Source organism: Heptranchias perlo, chromosome 11, assembly GCF_035084215.1.
Source record: "Heptranchias perlo isolate sHepPer1 chromosome 11, sHepPer1.hap1, whole genome shotgun sequence".
NCBI classification, from domain to species: Eukaryota; Metazoa; Chordata; class Chondrichthyes; order Hexanchiformes; family Hexanchidae; genus Heptranchias; species Heptranchias perlo.
In genome coordinates this window covers 76,215,070-76,240,311 of record NC_090335.1, presented here as the reverse complement: position 1 = coordinate 76,240,311, position 25,242 = coordinate 76,215,070, and the positions used below count along the sequence as shown (strand labels likewise).

General features: G+C 49.5%; 1 protein-coding gene across 3 annotated transcripts; it reads right to left on the bottom strand.

Annotated features, from left to right (window-relative positions):
* Positions 1 to 379: 379 nt before the first annotated feature.
* sik1 (salt-inducible kinase 1) lies at positions 380 to 21,498 on the bottom strand. Of its 3 annotated transcripts, none has more exons than XM_067993390.1 (14): positions 21,186 to 21,496; positions 20,924 to 21,040; positions 12,424 to 12,487; positions 12,158 to 12,319; positions 8,417 to 8,541; positions 8,193 to 8,316; positions 7,797 to 8,014; positions 7,134 to 7,286; positions 6,754 to 6,879; positions 6,315 to 6,528; positions 4,450 to 4,734; positions 3,713 to 3,873; positions 3,532 to 3,614; positions 380 to 2,661 (listed from the first exon to the last, which is right to left on the bottom strand). In XM_067993390.1, exons 1-14 carry the CDS (start codon positions 21,339 to 21,341, stop codon positions 2,244 to 2,246), a joined length of 2,406 nt encoding a protein of 801 aa, XP_067849491.1. In that variant the 5' UTR covers positions 21,342 to 21,496; the 3' UTR covers positions 380 to 2,243. The 3 variants fall into 3 exon arrangements, with proteins under 3 accessions (XP_067849491.1, XP_067849492.1, XP_067849493.1); XM_067993391.1 differs by having other exon boundaries at positions 6,315 to 6,525; XM_067993392.1 differs by lacking the exon at positions 3,532 to 3,614 and having other exon boundaries at positions 2,449 to 2,661; positions 21,186 to 21,498.
* Between the last annotated feature and the right edge of the window lie 3,744 nt (positions 21,499 to 25,242).

Sequence of the window (25,242 nt, the reverse complement as noted above, 5' to 3'; positions counted from 1 at the left end):
CTATTCGAGGAATTGCACCCAGTAAAGTAAGTTAGTGGGTTAGTATAAACCTATGGAGCGGCGAGCACTGTTGGTTCGCTGCTCCGAGCAATTTCTGGGCCATTAATCTTTCACTCCAGTATCTCTGGGTACCACCACTGTGACCGACTGCGATTTGCAGAGAGTTTTACACATTGGCCGATGGCTCAAACCTGCCATTTTCAAACAACAAGAGCTCCCAAACAGCATTAAGATTAAGGAGCACTTGATGGAGACAGGCTGGGAATTAAAGCAGGCGATTGCCACAAGCCTCATCTAAGCTCGTAGCTCCCTCCAGCTTGGCCTAGGTGAGGAATGTCAACAGATGCTGCAAAGGAGAAAACACAGCAATGCAACATAATAAACCTGAAAGCCAGTTTTATTTGATTAAATCAATAAATAGTCACATAAATAAATCTAAACATTGGTCAATTCCACAAATAAAAATGAGCATTTAGTCACAATAATCAAATCTTTCAAATTTCCTGCAGTGTGTTTACATTCCACTGGACCACAGCCCGACATCCGTTCCTCTGGTTTCTAAATTTCAAACTAGGAACCCTCAAATTCTTTTACCATCCAATTACATTTCAGTAGTCGATATTTTAAATTAATTTTAAATCCGTGTTTGTTGGACCTGCATCCCAGGTTCAAGAAAACTCTAAAGACCGCCTTCCATGCTCAAAAGTTTGAGCTGGAGAAAGGATCCCTCTCACCTGTAACCCTCCCGCCCGCAGCAAGCTCACTGCCCTCCAGTCCCTCACACCGGGCTGCGGAAAAGCCTCAGAGGAGGTCAGCTCGGTCCAGTGATGGAGGCCACGCTCAGTCAGGGCTTTAGGAGGCCGAGAGAAATTAGTTCAATGCTTTAAATCGGACAAAACCACTGCTCTTGTGGCCTTGGTGAGGTGACCATTACAATCCAATGAGGGGTAAGGTAACATACCCAACAACTCAGGACTGATGCTTTCTGGAGTGCTGTATTATAGTCTCTGAAGGGAATGTACAAAATGTCAAGCATCAACCCCCCCATTTACTCGGTCAAAGGCTTCAGCCTGTTTTTAATACTGTCGTTGAGGCCCTTCTGACGAAGGGTCATTGATCTGAAATTTTAACTCTGTTTCTCTCGACACACATGCTGCCTGACCTGCTGAGCGTTTCCAGCATTTTCTGTTTTTATTTATCGATGTGCAACTTCCCTGTTTCCAAACTCGGGAATCCACACCAACTAGAAAATGAAGCAATGGTCAGTTATGCTAAAATGCAGGTGGCCAAATACTGAGTAAGGCTCAAATTAATCTTCCAGCTGAACCTGGAAGTAACTGAGGTCACTTTAACACATAGAAAAATCATAGGAACTACATAGTGTCTCAGTTTGGAAATTGTGCTAAAAATGTAGGAAATCATTTTATACAAATACAACCAGCTTTCACAGACACTTAAATAATGTACTTAAAAAATTGTTCATTTTCTCTTTATATCAGATACAAATTGGAACAGATTATTGCACAGTCCCTAAAGTGAGTTAATTCCTAATTGGACCCAGATAATAAAAAACACTCACACATTAGCAGCAGAATCCTGATCTCATACCTGGACACTTCAGGACTCTTCAAACTAACACATATCCTGACAAATGCTCTACAATCCCTGGAATTTCAAACCCAGTAAACCGCTATCAAACAATTGCAGGAATACCAGGATTCTTCTTTTTGCAGCAGGATGGATTTCCCAGATGCTAAAGGAATATTTATCCCAGGATTCACGCAAGAGATGAATGACAATTTGTACAGAAAATGGACATTTTTCAGTAACGTCACTTCATGGAAACAAAGATTCACAGTTGGGGGCAGGCTGTGATATCCTCACTACAGTCTGTTATACAGCAGCACACTGCTCGCCCAAAGCCCTGGCTACGCCTGTTTTCTTGAGGTAATTCTGTCAGGTAGATCTCAGCTGCCTCGGCCACCTCCTTTTGGTGTGAGTTGATAATTAAAGTGACATATGCTTTGCCGACAGAGACTGCAGCTTAAAATATATTCCTGGGGGAATGGGCTCGTCCTTTGGTTGTTTAAATGAAGTTCCACACAAACGCTTCACAATCAACAATAAAGTGGGAGAATTTACACTCTTCTACTGTTGTCGAGTGTGACCATTTATCAGAATATCACAGACTGAAGTTTTTATTGCTTTGGAGGTCACAGAGTTCGCACTGGGACCTGAGTGGCTTAATTCACCAGCACAATTTTGCCAAGTTGTGTTGATGTGAGCTCTTCCATTTCACAGTCCATGCCCAGCGGCTCACAGGTTCGCCGTGGCGACGAGAACTGAGTTTGTTGGAGTAACTCGGAGAATGTGGGAGATAAATGTAAATCCAAAGGGCTGGAACTGGAAGGAGGAGACGACAGGCAGGTGCCCACCAAGCTGCTCAGCTGCGACTGGGCTCTGCAGGCCGTCTTGGAGTCTTCCTGTGTAAAGTCCATTGCGGGGAAAGGGGGAGTTAGGTGAGGTGCTGCAGGTTTAAAACCTTGCGATGCCAGTTCCAGGTCCTGGTATGCAGGACTCTCCACAGAGTTTGTCTGCGCAAAGCGCGTGGGCTGGGGGCTGTTCGGCCATCCCAGCTGCTGGTGTCTCAGCTGCAGCATTCTGCGAAATTAAATTAGCAATTAGAGACAAGCTTCAAATAACAGTGAATTACTTTGAAATACAGTTCCCTTCCCCCCCGGTATGACAGATGGTCAAAGTATGCAGCAAAACCTCCTGCCATCGTCCCCTGAAAAGCAGCGACACCCGGGGTGCAGTTCGACAGGTCACCCCCGTCCCTGGTGAGGGGGGGACCCCCGCGGGGAGGAATATCTCGGGGAAGGAGTATCTCGGGGTGGGGAGGAAGGATACCCGGGGGGGGGGGAGGGGGGGGGGGGGGGGGGAAGGGACTTCTTGGAGGGGGTGGGGTGGAAGGGAAGAGAGGATACACCGGGGTGGGGAGGGAAGAGAGGATACCCCGGGGGGACAGAGGGTACCGGGGGGGGGGGGGGGAAAGAGAGGGTACCCGGGGGGGAGGGGGAAAGGGAGAGGGTACCCCGGGGGGGAGGGGGAAAGGGAGAGGGTACCCCGGGGGGGAGGGGGAAAGGGAGAGGGTACCCCGGGGCGGGGGGGGGGGGGGGGGAGAGAGAGAGAGGGTACCCCGGGGGGGGGGGGGGGAGACAGGATACCTCGGGAGGCGGTGGGGGGGGGGCGGGGGGTTCGTCAGAGAGGGATTTCTTGGAGGAGGGTGGGGTTCTATCCTGGTTTGGGGGTGGGGGGGGGGGGGGGGAGAAAGAGAAGAGAGGATGTCCCCTGAGGGTGGGGGAGGGGTGAAGAGGATACCCGGGGGAAGGGGGATACCCCAGGGGGGCAAGGGGGGGGGGAATACCCCGGGGGTTCTGTAAGTGAGCCCCGGTACTCATTATTTCCGTGCTTTAAATGACAATATTGGAATGTTCCCCACAGCCTTTAATAGAAACCGAGCTCAGTCACCTCTGTTGGTGCAAAACTTCCTCCAGCAGGTTGGGGGCTTGTGTTGAGTTCCCGTTGCTGGGGCTGGTCGGGAATCTCACGCTCTGAGTCAGGAACAGAATTACATCAGACAATTGCAACCGGAAAAGGTAAAATGTTAGAAATTAACGATGAAATGAAAGGGTTTGAGCAGCGGACATACCTGCAGGGGGCTGGTGGGAGGCCGGTAGGACAATCGATTCCGTGTCCAGCTACAGGGAGGAGACGGCCAGACTTGACGAGGGAAACCGCTGATTTTGTTAAGCCCGAAGACTCCTTTCGTTCTGCTGCTTTTACGCAGCTGCTGTCGGAAAGGCTTCAGTCCTGCAAAAAAACCCAGCAGAAATCAGTGTGGTCCCCACTCGCTCGCCCCAGCCCCAGGCCCCACTCGCCCAGCCCCGGCCCCAGGCCCCACTCGCCCAGCCCCAGCCCCAGGCCCCACTCGCCCAGCCCCGGCCCCAGGCCCCACTCGCCCAGCCCCAGGCCCCACTCGCCCAGCCCCGGCCCCAGGCCCCACTCGCCCAGCCCCAGCCCCCACTCGCCCAGCCCCGGCCCCAGGCCCCCACTCGCCCAGCCCCAGCCCCAGGCCCCACTCGCCCAGCCCCAGGCCCCCAATCGCCCGGCCCCGGCCCCAGGCCCCCACTCGCCCACCCCGGCCCCAGGCCCCCACTCGCCCACCCCGGCCCCAGGCCCCCACTCGCCCGGCCCCAGGCCCCCACTCGCCCACCCCGGCCCCAGGCCCCCACTCGCCCACCCCGGCCCCAGGCCCCCACTCGCCCACCCCGGCCCCAGGCCCCCACTCGCCCGGCTCCACTCACATGTTTAAAACCCTCCCCCAGTAGTACTAGATCTTTGTTTCAAATGCCAGGTTGTAAAGCTGAAGCTTTCCTGGAGATTTACCTGGAGTTAGTGAGGTGTCAGAGGCCCTTCTTCCTTCCTGGAAGGTGACGGGGAGCAGAGTGCCACTGATCCCAGCTCCGTGTCCCTGTGTCTGCAGTATGGGAGTTGCTGAGCTCGTGTACACGAACGGTGGAGTCCCCCTCGCTGCAGCACAGTTTGCCATGGTCACAGGGTCATGAAGGCTGTTGCTGTTTGTGGAGTGGAATCCATCATTGGAGCAGGCCAGGAGGCAGCTGTCAGAGCAGGTACCCTCTGGCTGGCCGGCACAGGAGGAGACAACAATACCTGTGGAAAATGGAGATGGTCAATGCTGATAAAACTTTGCAGTGCTGGATTGTGTCTCAGTGCCCAACATCTCCCCAGTCTCCACACCCCAAACCCACAGTTCTACGATTAACTACATTTGCAAATATAATCAATCAAATATTCACCAACACCGGTGATGAATCATGGAGCTCACCTGATGTTTTATGAACTTCACAAGTGAACAGAAAAGATGTGAAATTTATGATTAAAAATGTTGTGCACGTAAATCCTTCCTGACCACAAACCATACTTCCTGCTTTCAAACTTTTTGGTCACATTTAACTATGAAACCACCGATGTGAACAAGAGAGAGGATCTCGGTCTCTCGCTGTTTGTTGATACAAAATGACTCAAAATGCTTTTTGTTTTGGAGGCAAACATTCCTTCGCCCTTTTCCCTCAGTAACTGAAAGTTCTACGTCCAAAATAGTATTTTAAACAAAATTTTAAAAATTACATACTTCAGAAAAATAAAAATAAATTTACCCACTGAACTGTGGCCTATCTTGAAACTTTCATTAAGGTTTCTAGACCTGGGCCTGGGTTTCTACTGGGTATCTGACCTTTTAGATGAGGTATTTTTGTTTGCTCACTAACTGTAGGGTAACAGGGTCAATATTCTGTTTCTGTGTTGCTGACACGCACTGACAGCAGACAGGAAGCTGGGCCTCCAGCCTGTGAATCTCAATTTTAAAAAGCAGACAATGCTTTAAAGGCAAGAAAGAAAAGACAGGAAGCAGCTGGGCAAGAATATCGGAGGGTACAATGGGGACTGAGAACAGATCAGGTGTGGAGACCAATGAGTGGGAATGTGGTTGATGGTTTTAAAAGGGGACAATGGCGGATTGGGTCCCATTCTCCTGGGTCCCCTCCTCAAGACTGTTAGAGCTGCTCCCTCCCAGTAACCCCAAGGCTCTGACCCCATCCAACGCAACAAAACACACCCTCCTAGTCCTGCTCGACTCAGAATCCCCCTCCCCAAACCTCAGAAAACACTCAGTACTGATAAAGCCTAGACTACATTCCCTCTGCTTCCTGATGCTACAGCAATCCACAATGCTCTGAAACCCAGGAACACTCTCCCCAATGCTCCGAAATCTCAGGATCTGCCCCAGGCTTCCCAGAATCTCTCTCCTGTATTCCTAGATTCCCAGGACTCCCCAGCCATTGCTTCCAGAATTTGGGACCCCCCTCAAAAAATACTACTAGGCCCTGAAACACTAACCCACAGGCAGGCCCCTCCCCAATACTATTTGGCAAAACACCACTGTCTGTATAAATCTGGAAATACGCTAGTGTATAAAATTAAAGCACAGAACATTCAAAGCTCTTCAACAAAGATTGTGAAGCAGTCTGTTACTTGAAGATAAAAGCCATAATCATGAAGGGAAGCAGTTCAAATATCACGGAGCAGTATCACATCACTTCTCTCAGAGTGCTGTAAATGTACAGTACAGTTAAAATCTCACTACAGCAACTGAGAAATCGAGGGTACTCTCGAGCCAGCGAGATGCAGCGATTGACAACGATGGAGCTACAATATATTAGGCAGAGACTCACAGGGAGCAGTGTGGTTCTTGAAGTAGGCGCACACCTCAGCCACCGTGTGCCGTCGACTCGTACTGCCTAGAGCGTGCGAGGAGTTCTGCATTTTCCCCATCACCTCCTCCTCCAGGTCCTGCCTCACCTCCTCGCTGATGGCAGTTTCCAGCAAGCTGCTTGGGGATATTGCTCCGTTCCTTGTCAGAACATTGCCCGATGCGAGGACTGGCTGCTTAATGAATAAATGCAAAATGAAAGGAAGCTTAGTGGTTTCTGCAGTGAAAATATGAGTTATTTCATTAATCTAAAAAAACAGAATGCGAAATGGAACAAGACATTTTCCACATTGAGTTCAGCCGCCAAATCAATTTAGATTATTATCTTCAGATATTTAATCACTGTTTAAAGCAAATGTAAACCCTTCCTCCCATTAAATGCAAAACATTCTTAGACTAACCTGGAAAGAACAGCTGAGGTCACATTCTAGGTCACTCTGAAGCACAGGAGCCGACAGAGGTGCGATTTGTACAGGAGGATACAGATGAGGGGTCATCAAATCCACAGCGAAAGCTTCCCCAGACACCTAGGAAGCCAATAAATATTAAAAATAAGAAGAAATGCATAGTGACCAGATGGAAGGTGCATGGCAAAGCTGAATGATTGAATGTTAAAAGAAGTGTGGAGAGATTATTACAGGGACTTGAGTCTGAGGCTCAGTAGATGCTTGCTCCATGACATTAATATCGCTTTACATCTTAGAAAAATAAAATAAGTCGCCAAAAATGCACCGCAGGTGCTGTGAGACTCTATTTAATGCAGAAACCATTCACAACTCACCCCTGGTTGGATCTGTTCGGTGGCTGTTCTGGGCACTTGGTACTGGGCTGAAGTCTGACAGTTTACTGCCTGGTTACTTCTGTGTTCTTTAACTCGTTCCAGGAGAAGGTAATAAATTGCAGCGAAATGGTTGTAACTGCTGTTCTGCAAGGACTGCAAAATAAAAATTCCATTGAAGTGTCAGAATGAAGTGACGCAAGGACCCAAAAATATGGCTCAATCTTTGTAACTTGAAGTCAGACAACACAAGATATTTGGAATTATAATCACTCGTGCTCAGTAACAGCACCCAGTGAACTCCAGAACTACACAATATTGAATGGTGTGACAGGCTCGAGGGGCCGAATAGCCTCCTCCTGTTCCTATTGAAGCCCTGCCAGTGTTTTAAAAATAACTTAAATTATTGAAAGTTACCTTTAGTAAATTACTTCTACTTTCTGATATTTAATGTTAAAGGAAATGGTTTTCGATTTTCTACAATCCGCTTTGCATCTTTCATTCACGCATAGAGAGCCGTAAATATAAAGCACATTACTGCCCCTAAACATCACCTCTCTACAGCATCGGGCACTGGCTCGAGCCCCTCCCCGCCCTGCCCCTCCCCTGTCGCCCCTTGCCCACCAGCCCCCGCCCCCACCCCTGGTATCAGACGTGCTGCTTTACCTCAACAGTCTTCTGCCTGTCGATACCAAGACTGTGCATGAGGCCAAGGACCTGCTGGTTGTAATCGCCGAGGTTTGAATTGTAATCTTTGACGGAATAAACCAGTGGTTCCTGCAGGGACACCTCTGCCTGAATCCAGTGGTGCTGCTTAATCTGCGAGACTGTAATCCGCTTTGCAGGATCCACGACCAGCATCCGGCGAATTAAACTTTCACAGTCTGGTGGAGCAAATAACCGGTTTTAGTGCTTTTAAAACATGAAATTGGGATTAAGCTCAAACTGCACATAAACTTCACATCACAGCAGTGGCTTTTGGCCGTATTAATCTGAGGAATGTTAAATATAAAATGACAAAGTACTGCCTGGAAATGATAAGCAGGCAGAGACGTAACGTACCTTCAGATAAGAAGAAGGGGATACGGAAACGGCCCTCGAGCACCCTCTGTCTCAGAACCGGTAACGTGGGCCCATCGAAAGGGAGAGATCCACAAACTAGAACGTACAGCACCACCCCCAAACTCTGCGGGAACAAAAAGACGTTTATTATCAATCATTTCTTCATCAGCACCAGAATCAAAGGTGTCCCAAGTCTGTGAACAAGCTCCTTCTGTTTTACGTACCCAGACGTCAAGGTGGGGGCCTTCATATTCCTTCCCTTCAAAGACCTCAGGTGCAGCGTAGGGGGGACTCCCGCACCAGGTGGACAACGGCTCTCCCAGTTTGTAAAAGTTTCCAAATCCAAAATCTGTGAAAGACGAGGTGGATTAATCACCTGACAAATCAAAACCTGCCATATCTGAGGAGCATCACCCAGAACTTAACCTCATCAGACGGAAAGCCCCTCTCCCCAGATCGCACCTCCAGCCCCCTCTCCCCAGATCTGTGACTGCAATCTGTTATAATTACGGGGGATGTGGCATGGAGTGACATCAGTGACCATAGCCCCACACACACCATCGACTGTCCCCTCCACACACACACACCATCGACTGTCCCCTCCACACACACACACCATCGACTGTCCCCTCCACACACACACACACCATCGACTGTCCCCTCCACCCACACACACACCATCGACTGTCCCCTCCACCCACACACACACCATCGACTGTCCCCTCCACACACACACACACCATCGACTGTCCCCTCCACCCACACAAACACCCCATCGACTGTCCCCTCCACACACACACACCCCATCGACTGTCCCCTCCACACACACACCATCGACTGTCCCCTCCACACACACACACACACCATCGACTGTCCCCTCCACACACACACACCATCGACTGTCCCCTCCACACACACACACACCATCGACTGTCCCCTCCACACACACACACCATCGACTGTCCCCTCCACACACACACACCATCGACTGTCCCCTCCACACACACACACCATCGACTGTCCCCTCCACACACACACACACCATCGACTGTCCCCTCCACACACACACACACCGACTGTCCCCTCCACACACACACACCATCGACTGTCCCCTCCACACACACACACCATCGACTGTCCCCTCCACACACACACACCATCGACTGTCCCCTCCACACACACACACACACACTGTCCCCTCCACACACACACACACACACACCATCGACTGTCCCCTCCACACACACACACACCATCGACTGTCCCCTCCACACACACACACACCATCGACTGTCCCCTCCACACACACACACACCATCGACTGTCCCCTCCACACACACACACACCATCGACTGTCCCCTCCACACACACACACCATCGACTGTCCCCTCCACACACACACACACCATCGACTGTCCCCTCCACCCACACACACCATCGACTGTCCCCTCCACACACACACACACCATCGACTGTCCCCTCCACCCACACAAACACCCCATCGACTGTCCCCTCCACACACACACACCCCATCGACTGTCCCCTCCACACACACACCATCGACTGTCCCCTCCACACACACACACACACCATCGACTGTCCCCTCCACACACACACACCATCGACTGTCCCCTCCACACACACACACACTGTCCCCTCCACACACACACACACACACCATCGACTGTCCCCTCCACACACACACCATCGACTGTCCCCTCCACACACACACACACACTGTCCCCTCCACACACACACACACACACCATCGACTGTCCCCTCCACCCACACAAACACCCCATCGACTGTCCCCTCCACACACACACACCCCATCGACTGTCCCCTCCACACACACACACCCCATCGACTGTCCCCTCCACACACACACCATCGACTGTCCCCTCCACACACACACACACCATCGACTGTCCCCTCCACCCACACAAACACCCCATCGACTGTCCCCTCCACACACACACACCATCGACTGTCCCCTCCACACACACACACACACTGTCCCCTCCACACACACACACACACACCATCGACTGTCCCCTCCACACACACACTATCGACTGTCCCCTCCACACACACACACACACTGTCCCCTCCACACACACACACACACACCATCGACTGTCCCCTCCACCCACACAAACACCCCATCGACTGTCCCCTCCACACACACACACACCATCGACTGTCCCCTCCACACACACACACACCATCGACTGTCCCCTCCACACACACACACACCATCGACTGTCCCCTCCACACACACACACCCCATCGACTGTCCCCTCCACACACACACACCATCGACTGTCCCCTCCACACACACACACCATCGACTGTCCCCTCCACACACACACACACCATCGACTGTCCCCTCCACACACACACACACCATCGACTGTCCCTTCCACACACACACACCATCGACTGTCCCCTCCACACACACACACCATCGACTGTCCCCTCCACACACACACACCATCGACTGTCCCCTCCACACACACACACACCATCGACTGTCCCCTCCACACACACACACCATCGACTGTCCCCTCCACACACACACACCATCGACTGTCCCCTCCACACACACACCATCGACTGTCCCCTCCACACACACACACACCATCGACTGTCCCCTCCACACACACACACCATCGACTGTCCCCTCCACACACACACACACCGACTGTCCCCTCCACACACACACCATCGACTGTCCCCTCCACACACACACCATCGACTGTCCCCTCCACACACACACACACCATCGACTGTCCCCTCCACACACACACACACCATCGACTGTCCCCTCCACACACACACACACCATCGACTGTCCCCTCCACACACACCATCGACTGTCCCCTCCACACACACACACACCATCGACTGTCCCCTCCACACACACACACACCATCGACTGTCCCCTCCACACACACACACACCATCGACTGTCCCCTCCACACACACACACACACCATCGACTGTCCCCTCCACACACACACACCATCGACTGTCCCCTCCACACACACACACCATCGACTGTCCCCTCCACACACACACACACACCATCGACTGTCCCCTCCACACACACACACAATCGACTGTCCCCTCCATACACACACACCATCGACTGTCCCCTCCATACACACACACCATCGACTGTCCCCTCCACACACACACACCATCGACTGTCCCCTCCACACACACACACAATCGACTGTCCCCTCCATACACACACACCATCGACTGTCCCCTCCACACACACACCATCGACTGTCCCCTCCATACACACACACCATCGACTGTCCCCTCCACACACACACACCATCGACTGTCCCCTCCACACACACACCATCGACTGTCCCCTCCACACACACACACCATCGACTGTCCCCTCCACACACACACACAATCGACTGTCCCCTCCACACACACACACACCATCGACTGTCCCCTCCACACACACACACACCATCGACTGTCCCCTCCACACACACACACACACACACACACCATCGACTGTCCCCTCCACACACACACACACCATCGACTGTCCCCTCCACACACACACACACACACACCATCGACTGTCCCCTCCACACACACACACACACACACACACCATCGACTGTCCCCTCCACACACACACACACACACACACACACACAATTCGAGGTCAGGGCCGAGGCTCTTGTCTGTTGTCAAAGTAAAGGAAGAAAAGAAAAAATAAATCAGCAGAATGAAGTCCGGCCCAGGAACGAGCTGGTCTCCATCCTTGTGGACAGCAGAATAGTATGTGGCACAGGGACGGAAAAAATTAGGAAAACAGGTTTAAATTTAAGTTCAACATGTTTTTTTTCTTGGTTTAGAATGAAGCTTAGAATGTCTGAATCCCCAGAAACTGGGGTCAACATCAGCACTGAGCTGGACAGGAGCTTGCTCACCTGCAATCTTAATGTTCATGTTACTATCCAGCAGCAGATTCTCACTCTTCAGGTCCCTGTGAACAATGTGGTGATTGTGACAATATTCCACCGCCGTCACTATCTGCCAGAACCTCCTGCGAGCCTCACTCTCGCTCAGGGGCCCGTTTGTAGACAGGTAATCTGCACAACACAAAGGATCTGGTTACTGCTCCGGGCCTTTCAAAGCATATGGAAAGTCATCTTTCAACTGAGCCCGAAAAATTTTGAGAAGAGGAAAGACTAACCAAACATCTCTCCATTCTGTGCATACTCCGTCACAATGTACAGCATGTCCTGTGTTTCCATCACCTTTAGAATAAAATAAATAGGATGTTATCCAGAATCTGAAACTTTTTAATTAAAATATTAAAATAGTTAATGTGTGCTGTGGTTTTCAGTTATATCTTGTTATCAGGTCAAGCCGAGTTCTAATTCGGGAAATCTCTGTAAAGACGTTGCACTGCATGTCACACCTCTCTCCCACCGCCTGGACAGGGGCTTCAATCAAGCTGACTGATGGGGGTACCCTCCCTCTCAACCAGCTACAAGATCCCATGTAAAATGAACTAGTGGCAGTTTTAATGCAGGTCTTGGTGGGGAACAATCCACTTTAGCGGTGAGAGAAATGGAGGTGTCAAACTGGCACAACCAGGGCACACTTCTAAAATTGCGATCGAAGCACATTAATGGGACAGTGGGAGCTTTACTCTGTATCTAACCCGTGCTGTACCTGCCCTGGGAGTGTTTGATGGGACAGTGTAGAGGGAGCTTTACTCTGTATCTAACCCGTGCTGTACCTGCCCTGGGAGTGTTTGATGGGACAGTGTAGAGGGAGCTTTACTCTGTATCGAACCCGTGCTGTACCTGCCCTGGGAGTGTTTGATGGGACAGTGTAGAGGGAGCTTTACTCTGTATCTAACCCGTGCTGTACCTGCCCTGGGAGTGTTTGATGGGTCAGTGTAGAGGGAGCTTTACTCTGTATCTAACCCGTGCTGTACCTGCCCTGGGAGTGTTTGATGGGACAGTGTAGAGGGAGCTTTACTCTGTATCTAACCCTGTACCTGCCCTGGGAGTGTTTGATGGGACAGTGTAGAGGGAGATTTACTCTGTATCTAACCCGTGCTGTACCTGCTCTGGGAGTGTTTGATGGGACAGTGTAGAGGGAGCTTTACTCTGTATCTAACCCGTGCTGTACCTGCCCTGGGAGTGTTTGATGGGTCAGTGTAGAGGGAGCTTTACTCTGTATCTAACCCGTGCTGTACCTGCCCTGGGAGTGTTTGATGGGACAGTGTAGAGGGAGCTTTACTCTGTATCTAACCCTGTACCTGCCCTGGGAGTGTTTGATGGGACAGTGTAGAGGGAGCTTTACTCTGTATCTAACCCGTGCTGTACCTGCCCTGGGAGTGTTTGATGGGACAGTGTAGAGGGAGCTTTACTCTGTATCTAACCCGAGCTGTACCTGCCCTGGGAGTGTTTGATGGGACAGTGTAGAGGGAGCTTTACTCTGTATCTAACCCGTGCTGTACCTGCCCTGGGAGTGTTTGATGGGTCAGTGTAGAGGGAGCTTTACTCTGTATCTAACCCGAGCTGTACTTGCCCTGGGAGTGTTTGATGGGACAGTGTAGAGGGAGCTTTACTCTGTGTCTAACCCATGCTGTACCTGCCCTGGGAGTGTTTGATGGGACAGTGTAGAGGGAGCTTTACTCTGTATCTAACCCGTGCTGTACCTGCTCTGGGAGTGTTTGATGGGACAGTGTAGAGGGAGCTTTACTCTGTATCTAACCCGTGCTGTACCTGCCCTGGGAGTGTTTGATGGGTCAGTGTAGAGGGAGCTTTACTCTGTATCTAACCCGTGCTGTACCTGCCCTGGGAGTGTTTGATGGGACAGTGTAGAGGGAGCTTTACTCTGTATCTAACCCTGTACCTGCCCTGGGAGTGTTTGATGGGACAGTGTAGAGGGAGCTTTACTCTGTATCTAACCCGTGCTGTACCTGCCCTGGGAGTGATTGATGGGACAGTGTAGAGGGAGCTTTACTCTGTATCTAACCCGTGCTGTACCTGTCCTGGGAGTGTTTGATGGGACAGTGTAGAGGGAGCTTTACTCTGTATCTAACCCGTGCTGTACCTGTCCTGGGAGTGTTTGATGGGACAGTGTAGAGGGAGCTTTACTCTGTATCTAACCCGTGCTGTACCTGCCCTGGGAGTGTTTGATGGGACAGTGTAGAGGGAGCTTTACTCTGTATCTAACCCGTGCTGTACCTGCCCTGGGAGTGTGTGATGGGACAGTGTAGAGGGAGCTTTACTCTGTATCTAACCCGTGCTGTACTTGCCCTGGGAGTGTTTGATGGGACAGTGTAGAGGGAGCTTTACTCTGTATCTAACCCGTGCTGTACCTGCCCTGGGAGTGTTTGATGGGACAGTGTAGAGGGAGCTTTACTCTGTATCTAACCCGAGCTGTACCTGCCCTGGGAGTGTTTGACGGGACAGTGTAGAGGGAGCTTTACTCTGTATCTAACCCGTGCTGTACCTGCCCTGGGAGTGTTTGATGGGACAGTGTAGAGGGAGCTTTACTCTGTATCTAACCCGAGCTGTACCTGCCCTGGGAGTGTTTGACGGGACAGTGTGGAGGGAGCTTTACTCTGTATCTAACCCGTGCTGTACCTGCCCCGGGAGTGTTTGATGGGACAGTGTAGAGGGAGCTTTACTCTGTATCTAACCCGTGCTGTACCTGCCCTGGGAGTGTTTGATGGGATAGTGTAGAGGGAGCTTTACTCTGTATCTAACCCGTGCTGTACCTGCCCTGGGAGTGTTTGATGGGACAGTGTAGAGGGAGATTTACTCTGTATCTAACCCGTGCTGTACCTGCCCTGGGAGTGTTTGATGGGATAGTGTAGAGGGAGCTTTACTCTGTATCTATCCCGTGCTGTACCTGCCCTGGGCGTGTTTGATGGGACAGTGTAGAGGGAGATTTACTCTGTATCTAACCCGTGCTGTACCTGCCCTGGGAGTGTTTGATGGGATAGTGTAGAGGGAGCTTTACTCTGTATCTAACCCGTGCTGTACCTGCCCTGTGAGTGTTTGATGGGACAGTGTAGAGGGAGCTTTACTCTGTATCTAACCCGTGCTGTACCTGCCCTGGGCGTGTTTGATGGGACAGTGTAGAGGGAGCTTTACTCTGTATCTAACCCGTGCTGTACTTGCCCTGGGAGTGTTTGATGGGACAGTGTAGAGGGAGCTTTACTCTGTATCTAACCCGAGCTGTACTTGCCCTGGGAGTGTTTGATGGGATAGTGTAGAGGGAGCTTTACTCTGTATCTAACCCGTGCTGTACCTGCCCTGTGAGTGTTTGATGGGACAGTGTAGAGGGAGCTTTACTCTGTATCTAACCCGTGCTGTACCTGCCCTGGGCGTGTTTGATGGGACAGTGTAGAGGGAGCTTTACTCTGTATCTAACCCGTGCTGTACTTGCCCTGGGAGTGTTTGATGGGACAGTGTAGAGGGAGCTTTACTCTGTATCTAACCCGTGCTGTACCTGCCCTGGGCGTGTTTGATGGGACAGTGTAGAGGGAGCTTTACTCTGTATCTAACCCGTGCTGTACTTGCCCTGGGAGTGTTTGATGGGACAGTGTAGAGGGAGCTTTACTCTGTATCTAACCCGTGCTGTACCTGCCCTGGGCGTGTTTGATGGGACAGTGTAGAGGGAGCGATGCTCTGTATCTAACCCGTGCTGTACCTGCCCTGGGAGTGATTGATGAGACAGTGTAGAGGGAGCTTTACTCTGTATCTAACCCGTGCTGTACTTGCCCTGGGAGTGATTGATGAGACAGTGTAGAGGGAGCTTTACTCTGTATCTAACCCGTGCTGTACTTGCCCTGGGAGTGTTTGATGGGACAGTGTAGAGGGAGCTTTACTCTGTATCTAACCCGTGCTGTACCTGCCCCGGGAGTGTTTGATGGGACAGTGTAGAGGGAGCTTTACTCTGTATCTAACCCGTGCTGTACCTGCCCCGGGAGTGTTTGATGGGACAGTGTAGAGGGAGCTTTACTCTGTATCTAACCCGTGCTGTACCTGCCCCGGGAGTGTTTGATGGGACAGTGTAGAGGGAGCTTTACTCTGTATCTAACCCGTGCTGTACCTGCCCTGGGAGTGTTTGATGGGACAGTGTAGAGGGAGCTTTACTCTGTATCTAACCCGTGCTGTACCTGCCCTGGGAGTGTTTGATGGGACAGTGTAGAGGGAGCTTTACTCTGTATCTAACCCGTGCTGTACCTGCCCTGGGAGTGTTTGATGGGACAGTGTAGAGGGAGCTTTACTCTGTATCTAACCCGAGCTGCACCTGCCCTGGGAGTGTTTGATGGGACAGTGTAGAGGGAGCTTTACTCTGTATCTAACCCGAGCTGTACCTGCCCTGGGAGTGTTTGATGGGACAGTGTAGAGGGAGCTTTACTCTGTATCTAACCCGTGCTGTACCTGTGCTGGGAGTGTTTGATGGGACAGTGTAGAGGGAGCTTTACTCTGTATCTAACCCGTGCTGTACCTGTGCTGGGAGTGTTTGATGGGACAGTGTAGAGGGAGCTTTACTCTGTATCTAACCCGTGCTGTACCTGCCCTGTGAGTGTTTGATGGGACAGTGTAGAGGGAGCTTTACTCTGTATCTAACCCGTGCTGTACCTGCCCTGGGCGTGTTTGATGGGACAGTGTAGAGGGAGCTTTACTCTGTATCTAACCCGTGCTGTACTTGCCCTGGGAGTGTTTGATGGGACAGTGTAGAGGGAGCTTTACTCTGTATCTAACCCGTGCTGTACCTGCCCTGGGCGTGTTTGATGGGACAGTGTAGAGGGAGCTTTACTCTGTATCTAACCCGTGCTGTACTTGCCCTGGGAGTGTTTGATGGGACAGTGTAGAGGGAGCTTTACTCTGTATCTAACCCGTGCTGTACCTGCCCTGGGCGTGTTTGATGGGACAGTGTAGAGGGAGCGATGCTCTGTATCTAACCCGTGCTGTACCTGCCCTGGGAGTGATTGATGAGACAGTGTAGAGGGAGCTTTACTCTGTATCTAACCCGTGCTGTACTTGCCCTGGGAGTGATTGATGAGACAGTGTAGAGGGAGCTTTACTCTGTATCTAACCCGTGCTGTACTTGCCCTGGGAGTGTTTGATGGGACAGTGTAGAGGGAGCTTTACTCTGTATCTAACCCGTGCTGTACCTGCCCCGGGAGTGTTTGATGGGACAGTGTAGAGGGAGCTTTACTCTGTATCTAACCCGTGCTGTACCTGCCCCGGGAGTGTTTGATGGGACAGTGTAGAGGGAGCTTTACTCTGTATCTAACCCGTGCTGTACCTGCCCCGGGAGTGTTTGATGGGACAGTGTAGAGGGAGCTTTACTCTGTATCTAACCCGTGCTGTACCTGCCCTGGGAGTGTTTGATGGGACAGTGTAGAGGGAGCTTTACTCTGTATCTAACCCGTGCTGTACCTGCCCTGGGAGTGTTTGATGGGACAGTGTAGAGGGAGCTTTACTCTGTATCTAACCCGTGCTGTACCTGCCCTGGGAGTGTTTGATGGGACAGTGTAGAGGGAGCTTTACTCTGTATCTAACCCGAGCTGTACCTGCCCTGGGAGTGTTTGATGGGACAGTGTAGAGGGAGCTTTACTCTGTATCTAACCCGAGCTGTACCTGCCCTGGGAGTGTTTGATGGGACAGTGTAGAGGGAGCTTTACTCTGTATCTAACCCGTGCTGTACCTGTGCTGGGAGTGTTTGATGGGACAGTGTAGAGGGAGCTTTACTCTGTATCTAACCCGTGCTGTACCTGTGCTGGGAGTGTTTGATGGGACAGTGTAGAGGGAGCTTTACTCTGTATCTAACCCGAGCTGTACCTGCCCTGGGAGTGTTTGATGAGACAGTGTAGAGGGAGATTTACTCTGTATCTAACCCGTGCTGTACTTGCCCTGGGAGTGATTGATGAGACAGTGTAGAGGGAGATTTACTCTGTATCTAACCCGAGCTGTACCTGCCCTGGGAGTGTTTGGTGGGACAGTGTAGAGGGAGCTTTACTCTGTATCTAACCCGAGCTGTACCTGCCCTGGGAGTGCAAGTGGAAAACGTTCAATCCTTTACATTCAGGAATATAAAATTAAGCAAATAAAAGGAAAAAGATAAAATAGATCTCTTGTACAATTGCTGGATGTGAAATGTTGACAGAAAGAACTTGAACTTACCTAGAAAGACATAAGAGTCAATGAACACTTTATAATTAAAACTTCACCTTAAGTTGGTTAAGTAAATGACTAACCCGTTCTCAAGTGCTTTAGACACGCAATGAGTGCACAAGAATTGACTGGCAGCTCCAAATACGTCAGAGAAAACAGCAATTACCAAGAACTGCAAGGAGAGCTGTGCAGTTCCAGGAAATGACAAGTTCAAGTGGGCAAGTAAGCAGAGCATGATGTACTGAACAACTCTGGGCACTGAGCCAGACTATCAGGCAATACCATATCAGAGCACAGGAGGAGAGAGAAACTGCCTTGCAATGATTCCCTTTGGCCGAGTGGGAAACAAGTTTGGGACTTGAGTGAGAACAATTCGTGTGGAAAGGTGACCTACAGCTTTCTGATCGTCACGACGACTGAATCAATGACTGAGGCTGCACTTCAAACCCAGGCGGCAGCTTGGTGAAAGTGCAGTTTGGTGAATGTACATCTTGTTTACCAGTCAGTGAGAAAAGGAGATAAAAGCTGAGGGGGTGGCTCCAGTTCCCATGCTAAAGTTTAAATACAGACCATAGAATTCCAGGTAGGATTTTAACTACAAGACTAAGGGAAATGACTGATGTGCCTGAGACGAGAGGTTCCAAGAACACAGAATTAATGGGAACTGCAAGAAGTAAAATCCACAACTGAAAAAATGATTCTCACCCTGGGGCTTATTAAAGTCATGACTCTGGGATAGAGTGAAATTTCTCCTCTTTTAAATCGGGACCAATTTATTCCACTGTATTTGAATAGTGTGAATTGTATATTTATTTATTTCCTGTGTAATAATAGTTAATTAGAAATGCCTTGGACACACTCTAACTCCATTGTCCCTACATAACACTCCTGGCTCGCTCCCCATAGCCCTGTATCAAGCCCAAACTAATCCCACTGCCCTACTCTCTTCCATAGTCCTGTATCAATCCCAAACTAATCCCACTGCCCCACTCTCTCCCCATAGTTCTGTATCAATCCCAAACTAAACCCACTGCACTGCTTTCTCCCCATTGCCCTGCATTAATCTCAAACTAATCCTGCTGTCTTGCAGTCGCCCCATAGCCCAGTATCAATTCAAAACTAACCCCACTGCCCCACAGCCCTGTATCAATCCCAAATAAATCCCACTGCCCACTCTCTCCCCATAGCCCTGCATCAATCGCAAACTAATTCCACTGTCCCACTCTTTTCCCATGGCCCCGTATCTTCCCTCTGCTTCAAATATTCATTAAAGTTCCCTTAAAAGATGTGATGGTCTCTGTCTCAGCCACTCTCTGTAGAAAAGCATTCCATTATGCTCAAACCATCCACAGTGCAAAGAAATTTCTCCTACCCTCTCACCCTTAAGCAATAATTTTAAATTGATGACTTCCTTGTCATTGATTCCACAACCAGTGGAAACAGTCTTTCCCCATTCACTATCAAAACTCTTTCCAATATTAAAATTTTCTATTAAATCTTTCCTCAGTCTTCTCTGCTGTAATGGAAATAGTTCCAGTGTCTTAAGTCTCTCCTTATAACTATAGCTTTCCCTCCCTTACATCATTCCTGGTGAATCTACGCTGTACGTTCTCTGGTTTTAATGTCCTTTCTATAATGGGGAGCCCAAAAACTGCACTTGGTCACTAACTGTCACCTTGTGCAAATTTACATCCGGTTATAAAGAATTTACAGCACAGAAACAGGCCATTCCGCTCAACCGGTAAATGCCTGAATGACTATTTTTACTGATTTATGTGTCTGTACCCCCAGATCCCTCTGCTCTTCTACCCCATTTCAACTCTTATTATCCAAGCAATATGTGGCCCCCACAGCGCTGGGATAAGGGGTCGGCCATTTAAGACTGAGATGGGGAGGAATTTCTTCAATCAGAGGGTTGTGAAGCTTTGGAATTTTCTACCCTGGAGGGCTCTGGATGCTCAGTCCTTGAATATATTCTAGACAGATTTCTGGACTCTAGGGGAATCAAGGGATATGGGGATGGGGCAGGAAAGTGGAGTTGAGGTCGAAGATCAGCCATGATCTTATTGAATGGTTGTAAGCAATTTTACAACACCAAGTTATAGTCCAACGATTTTATTTGAAATCTACAAGCTTTCGGAGGCTTCCTCCTTCCTCAGGTAAATGTGAACGGCGCAGCAGACTCCAGGGGCCGTATGGCCTACTCCTGCTCCTATTTCTTATGATCTTATGATCGGTAAATGTACTCCCTATGGCCGTGCGCTTTTGAATATTCTAGTTATTTCCGTAAGGGAGGAATACAATAATTTAACGATTAAGTAAATATTGGCATTGTACTCAAATCTATGTTAAAGAGATTCATGGTGAAAGTTTGGTAAATATCGGGAGACCCTGCTAGAGGCAGATTCCCGATGCTCTGCCCTCCAACTCCGTACAGTTTAAACTTTTAATCGGAGGCTTAAAGCCCCAGTTTACACTCGGACACTGTCCGCAGCCCAACAGGACTCCTGGTGCCCTGACACTCCGGGTCTGTACCTGATATAGTTTAATGATGTGCGGGTGGTTCAGGAGCTTCATGATCTGCACCTCGCGGTAAATCTTCTCCAAGTTACTGGGGTCCAGCCGGGTCTTGTCGATTATTTTGATTGCAACCTGAAAGGAGAAGAGGCAGATTTCAAACAGTCTGCGGCCCGAACCGACCTCCCCGGACCCCACAAATTAACCCAGTCCAGCAGCCATTGAGTCCCGGCCCAAACTTTCCCCAACACACAACAAAGCTCCGGACGCCACCACTCACCCGGCTCCTGGTCACCCGGTGCCGCGCCAGCTTCACCACCGCGAAGTTCCCTTTTCCCAGCGTCTTCTCTATGTCATAAAAGCCGACTCTCAGAGCCCGCCGCTGGGGCTGAGACTGAGATAAGCCCGGGGTCCGCTCGCAATCCGTCATCACCATGGCCAAGCCCGGGACCCCGATCACCGATAACTCCGAGCCCGGGACCCCCGCTAATTGATACACTGCCCGGGACCCCCGCTAATTGATACACTGCCCGGGACCCGCGCGCTGACTGAGGCGGGAACTCCGCGCGTGCAGCAACCCCCCTTCCCATTGACGTATTTCTGACGTCAAATCGACGAGGACCAGGCGCAAGCAGCTGGAGAATGACAGATACGGTCGTCATGGCAACGCCGCTTACGTAACACCATAGCAGGTTGCCATGGCTAAGCTGCGTCTGACGTCAGTGGTAAAGGGGAACGCGTCGGGGACAGCTGCCCAATCAGGCACAGGTTGGGCCAGGCGCTGAATGCAGGGCTTCCCGGACATTCAAACCACGTTCACTTAAAGGGATACTGTTCATTTAAAGAGATACCGTTCACTTAAAGGGATACTGTTCATTGAAAGGGATACCGTTCACTTAAAGGGATACTGTTCATTTAAAGAGATACCGTTCACTTAAAGGGATACTGTTCATTTAAAGAGATATCGTTCACTTAAAGGGATACTGTTCATTTAAAGAGATACCGTTCACTTAAAGGGATACTGTTCATTGAAAGGGATACCGTTCACTTAAAGGGATACTGTTCATTTAAAGAGATACCGTTCACTTAAAGGGATACTGTTCATTGAAAGGGATACCGTTCACTTAAAGGGATACTGTTCATTTAAAGGGATACCGGAAAGGGTGAAACTGGAGAGTACAGCTGAGCCTGGACTGGCTCTGCAATGTTTCCCTGGGGTACAGTCCCATGGGGTCAATCATTCCCAGTACCTCACCCAAAAATCCCACCGTTCATGTGAGTGCGGCAAGATTTTATTTGCAAAAATGAGGGCGCACGGAATTGGAGGTAGCCTTTTGACTTGGGTTGGAAATTGGTTGGGAGGAGACAGAGAGTGGGGGTAAAGGGAATGTGCTCTGATTGGTTGGATGGGATCTGTACTGGGGCCTCAACTTTTCACCATATTTATTAATGACTTGGATGAAGGAATAGAAAGTTGTTTATCCAAGTTTGCAGATGACATTAAGATAGGAGGGATGGTAAGTAGTGCAGATAGGAGCAGGAAGTTACAAAGGGACATAGACAGACTAAGTGAGTGGCCAAAACTAAGACAGATGGAGTTCAATGTGGGTAAGTGTGAGGTCAGCAACTTGGTCCAAGAAAGTTAAATTGGAGTATTTTTTAAAATGGTGAGAAACTAGGAACTGTAGGGGAGCAAAGAGATTTGGGAGTCCAAGTACACAAATTGTTAAAAACTAGTAAAAGTTGTTCATCTCTAAACAAATCTCCAGGCTGACTCTCCAGTGCAGTACTAGAGCCCATGCAGTGTGGATACAAAATTGGCTAAGGGGCAGAAAGCAGACAGTAGTGGTGAACGGTTCTTTTTCAGACTGGAGGGAAGTATAGGGACCACCCCAGGGGTCAGTATTAGGACCACTGCTCTTTTTGATATATATTAATGACCTGGACTTGGGTATACAGGGCATAATTTCAAAGTTTGTAGATGACACGAAACTCAGAAATGTAGTAAACAGTGAGGAGGATAGTAACAGACTTCAGGAGGACATAGACAGACTGGTGAAATGGGCAGACATGTGGCAGATGAACAGTGTGAAGTGATTCATTTTGGTAGGAAGAATGAGGAGAGGCAATATAAACTAAATGGTACAATTTTAAAGGAGGTGCAGGAACAGAGAGGCCCCAATTCTTGCCTTTTGCGTATCCCCAATTTTAATCGCTCCACCATTGGCGGCCATGCCTTCAGCTGCTTAGGCCCTAAGCTCTGTAATTCTCTCCCTAAACCTCTCCATCTCTCTCTCTCTCCTCCTTTAAAATGCTCCTTAAAATCTGCCTCTTTGACCAAGCTTTAGGCCACCCGTCCTAATATCTCCTTATGCGACTCGGTGTTAAATTCTGTCTGAAAATCGCTCCCGTGAAGTGCCTTGGGATGTTTTACTACGTTAAAGGCGCTATATAAATGCAAGTTGTTGTTGAATTAATTGCATAAAATCCTCTCTTTCCCTGTAAGCTCCACTCCAATCTTTAGCCATATTGCAGGTTAAAATATAACCTGCACAGTGCTAGGGAGAAGGCAACCTCTCACCTGTGCTCACTATTGTTTTATAATTAGCAGCAATTCTGGTATCAAATTATGTAGCAGTTTTCTTATTTCAAATAGGAAAAGCAATTTTGTCACTCTTTTCCTCACAGAAAAATTAGGTTAGAAGAATCAGTGATTCCTGGGAAAATCAACCCCATTGTGATGTCAGGCAGTGTGAGTCAGGTTACAATGAGCTCAGACCCAAGTGGTTTATATTTTAGGTACATGGCTGTTTGTGATGCAGTTGCCACAGAAATATATCAGTCACTGGCACTGGACATTTCGATGCTGACCCTCAGATATTATTTTCCCACCAGCAATTGCTGACATTCTTTAATGCATTTGCAATTTTTGTATTTTTCTACACTTGTCCTGTATTTTCAAAATTTGTTTTAAAAACATCCCAAGGCACTTTATAAAATAGCAAAAGTGAATGCTGAGCCAAGGGAAGTGGTTTTAGGAGTGGCGAATTAGGCTTGGCCAAAGATTTTTAAAGAGAGAAGAGAGTTGGTGGGAGTTCCAGAGAGTGCCTGAGAATCTTCCATCGGGGGTGAGGGGGGGGGAAAGGGAGGGGGGGAAAGGGAGGGGGGAAAAGAGGGGGAGGAGCGAGGGAGGAAGGTGAAGGGAGGGGGGAATGGGAGGGAGAAAGGGAGGGGTAAAGAAAGGGGAGGAAGGGAAATGGGGAAGGGATGGGAGGCGAAGGGAGGGGGGGGGGGCGCATGCCAGAGTAGAAGACTGGAGTGTTTGGGAGGGTAAATGTTATAAATTTACAGGTCTACAGTAGACATTCTCCCGGGTTTAGCAACACTGGTCATCCCTATAATTGGATCTCAAATCCCCTATGATCTGGTGAGTACCCTTACTGCCGCATATCTATTTAAATGATAGTGTGAACCAAATATCATAACAACAGAGTCCGTGTTGTGCCTACCACCCTGTGTTTTCGTCTATCTTTCGGAAGGTGGACTGAAAAGCTCTGCAGTGAGATGACAACTGTAAACCAACTGGCTTATTTTACATGAAATATATGAATGAACAGAATACAGCCTTCATAGTGATATTCAATCAATTCCCCACCACTCTTTGTATCATAAAGCATAATAAAATATGTGACCCTGCCCTTTTGCAGGCTAAACTCACTCATAAATTAACAGTCCCTGAACTAACTTTTTCTCCTACAGGCTTTCCGCATTCATACCTCTGCCTGGAATCTCTCAGGCTTTCTCTGGTTAACTAGAGAAAAGAGCCCCAGCCTGTACAGCCTTTCCTGATAAGGATATCCTCACAGTTCTGGTATCATCCTTGTGAATCTTTATGTTATATCCTAAGGACGGGAAAAAGCCATCCTGCTCATATGCGCTCACCACACTGCATTACTGTAGTCGTCTCCATTTCCCCCTTCCCCGCTCACCTCCTGGGAAGTCAGCGTAGACCAATTTAAAAGGAGTCTCCCAGAGCAAGGCAATAGATAAATTTGAAGATGAGGATGAAGACTTTTAATTTAATGTGTTGGGGGACAGAGAGCCAGTGAGGTGCATGAGGATGGGAATGACGGATGAACAGGGCTTAGTGTGGGATAGGATACGGGGAACTGTGTTTTGATCAAATTGGAGTTTATGGAGGATGTGAGGCCAGCAAAGAGAGCAGTAGAAAAATCGTGTCTTACCAGTGACAAAAGCATGAATAAGAGTTTCAGCAACAGAATCATAGAAAGGTTACAGCATGGAAGGAGGCCATTCGGCCCATTGAGTCCATGCCA